General features: G+C 38.4%; 1 protein-coding gene across 1 annotated transcript; it reads right to left on the bottom strand.

The window, feature by feature from the left end:
- Positions 1–341: 341 nt before the first annotated feature.
- LOC130048828 (tripartite motif-containing protein 3-like) lies at positions 342–1481 on the bottom strand. The gene has a single exon (XM_056145901.1). It carries the CDS (start codon positions 1479–1481, stop codon positions 342–344), a length of 1140 nt encoding a protein of 379 aa, XP_056001876.1.
- Between the last annotated feature and the right edge of the window lie 1367 nt (positions 1482–2848).

Genomic DNA, 2848 nt, shown 5'->3' with positions numbered 1-2848 from the left:
TTTATTGTATGGTACTTCAGAATGAGTACTTACTTTGTCAAAGTGATTAAGATTTTAACAGTATATACCATTTGTTGTATGTACATGCATTTTCCTGGACCGATGGCAGCGATATGAATTTGTTTACCTATCCGGAGTAAAAAATTACACTTGGCATATTGATACCTAAGGTTAAAATTAGAAGATAAAAAACTTACTCTTGTGTCTAAAATATCAAAGTTCAACAAAACAACTCTGAATAAATACATTTCCTATGTCGAGTAAACATTGTTGTGTAAATATCATCAAGAGCACTGTGTGAGCTCTGTCATTATCTGATGTCTGTATGTGATATCATGTGTTTATTTCATGTACTGAATCACTTTCACTTCTCCTGATTGATATAACCCTACCCACAACCTCCCCTCACTGTCCACACTCAGTCCGCGAGGTTTATCTAGTCCACAATTGTCCACACATCTCAGGAACTGTCCGTTCTGATCCAGGATGTGTAGACAGGCATTGTTGATATCTGCCACAATGATCTGACTCATGGAGTCTGTCACTATATGTCTAGGATTAAATGACTTCTTCCTCCTGGCTGGTGTACCGTCGTATCGGAATCGGACTCTTCCTGACTTGTTCACCACGACCACGGTGTCAGCATTATTATCAGAGGCACAGATGTCTCCATTGTTGTTCTCCACCACATACAGTGTGTATTTCCCTCCTTTATAGATTGGTTCTCCATCTTCATCTCTATCTATTTCCTGTTTCTCTGTGTGTCCCTGATAACGGACAATTTTACGTTGGCTATAATCAGTAGTAAGCATACTGACCAGGATGTCCCCTGACTTAGTACAGCATGGTTGACCTGGATGCCAGCCATGTGGTGTGGTTATCAGTGTCTCTAATCTCCCGTGTCTGACAATGTTCACAGTTCTATTTTGAACATCACTGTATACCAGTTCTCCCTGTCTGGTCACTGTGATGCCATCAGGCCAGTATTGACAGGTGGTGGTGACAGTGTCCCGGACAGACCCGTGTATGTCAACACGTGTTATGGTTTTATATTTACCACTAACCCAGGCTTCATCCACTCCCACACAGGCAACATGGAGTAGAGGATTAACTCCAGTAGGAATGGTTGTAATTGATTTGGCTTGCTTTAACAGCTTTTGTAAAGATAAATAGGAGACTTCGTCTGTCAGACTGGACAGTGTTGTCTGTGTCAGGCTAGCCTTGTAGTCCTCTAATTCCAGGCTGAGTTCTCTCCCTTGGACTGTGTTGGTTTTGAGTGATGGCAGTTTGACATCAATATCAGTAGGCATGTTCCTGTATTCCTGGAGTTTGGATTTGTAGTTAGTGACTGCAGACACATTGTTGGACTTCAGAATTTCTTTGTTTTGTTGAACTGTTTGGGTCATGTCTGGAATTTGATTTTTGATTTTGGATTGGTGAGAGTTTAGAGCAGCCAGGAGATTCTCTTTTATTGACTTCATCAAAGAACCAAGCTTATTGAAAATGGTGTCGACTTCTTGGTGCCATTGATATTGATATTGATATCGCGATATGTGAGTGCTTTTAGTTTGTTGATAAGGTGTTTGTAATACCAGAGCGTTATTGCTGAGTTTGGTACTGTGAATACAGTGTGATGGTAGCACTTTTATTGATATTGATATCGCGATATGTGAGTGCTTTTAGGTTGTTGATAAGGTGTTTGTAATACCAGAGCGTTATTGCTGAGTTTGGTACTGTGAATACAGTGTGATGGTAGCACTTTTGTTGATATTGATATCGCGATATGAGAATGCTTTTAGCTTGTTGATAAGGTGCTTGCGTTGTGATATCAGACAGTTATAACTGATTTTCGTATAATGATTACATCGTGATATTAGAGTGTTACTACTGATTTTGATATGAAAATGTAAAACTTATACGGTACCAATTCTGATGCACCAGATGCGCATTTCGACAAATAATGTGTCTTCAGTGATGCTCAAGCCGAAAGGTTGGAAATCTGAAATAACAATAAACTTGTAAGAACTAAAATGAAAACCCCAATGCCAAAGACTGGAGTCAAATTTATCTAAGGATCAGAGCTATTCATGAGGGAGATAATCCTCAATTTTGAAACGAATTTCTAAATTTTATAACAGCAATTAAATATACATCCGTGTTTTCAAGCTAATAACGAAGTACTTAGCTACTGGGCTGTAGTGACCCTCGGGGACTAACAGTCCACCAGCAGAGGCCTCGACCCAGGGGTCGTAATGTAAAACTTATACGGTACCAATTTTGATGCACCAAATTCGCATTTTGACAAATAATGTCTCTTCAGTGATGCTCAAGCCGAAATTTGGGAAATCCATTGTGATTTTTAATGATTTATTCTTGATTTTGATATTATGAGTTCATTGTAGTATCAAAATGTTCAACTTCCACAGAGATAAAAAAAATTGTGATACGCGGTTGAGTTAAGGCTTTCCCCATAAAATTTTTAATACCAGTGCTACATACATAAATATACTTTACCGCACTGGCACATTGCACGACGTCACAATGAAAAATACGTCATGACGAAGGTCATGACGTACATATCTACAGTCCTTTTGTGGTTGGAAATGTCAAAATATTGTTTCCTTATTTACCACCGCTGTCAAACGGTAAACTGCAATCGCGTAAAAGTTTCTGTCATATGGGTTATATTAATTCTCTTTGATATTGAAAAATCAATTTCTTCTTTATATAGCATACATGCTGAAGTAATATCCATATTACATTGTGATCATGATATCGCCCCTAATCTACACGTATAGTTACTTTCACAATGGACTCATTTGCATAAACAGGGTTTCCGTTAATAAAA

This window comes from Ostrea edulis, chromosome 7 (genome assembly GCF_947568905.1).
Source record: "Ostrea edulis chromosome 7, xbOstEdul1.1, whole genome shotgun sequence".
Taxonomy (NCBI): Eukaryota; Metazoa; Mollusca; class Bivalvia; order Ostreida; family Ostreidae; genus Ostrea; species Ostrea edulis.
Note: the sequence above shows the minus strand (reverse complement) of the source record. Positions and strands in the feature narration are given on the sequence as shown.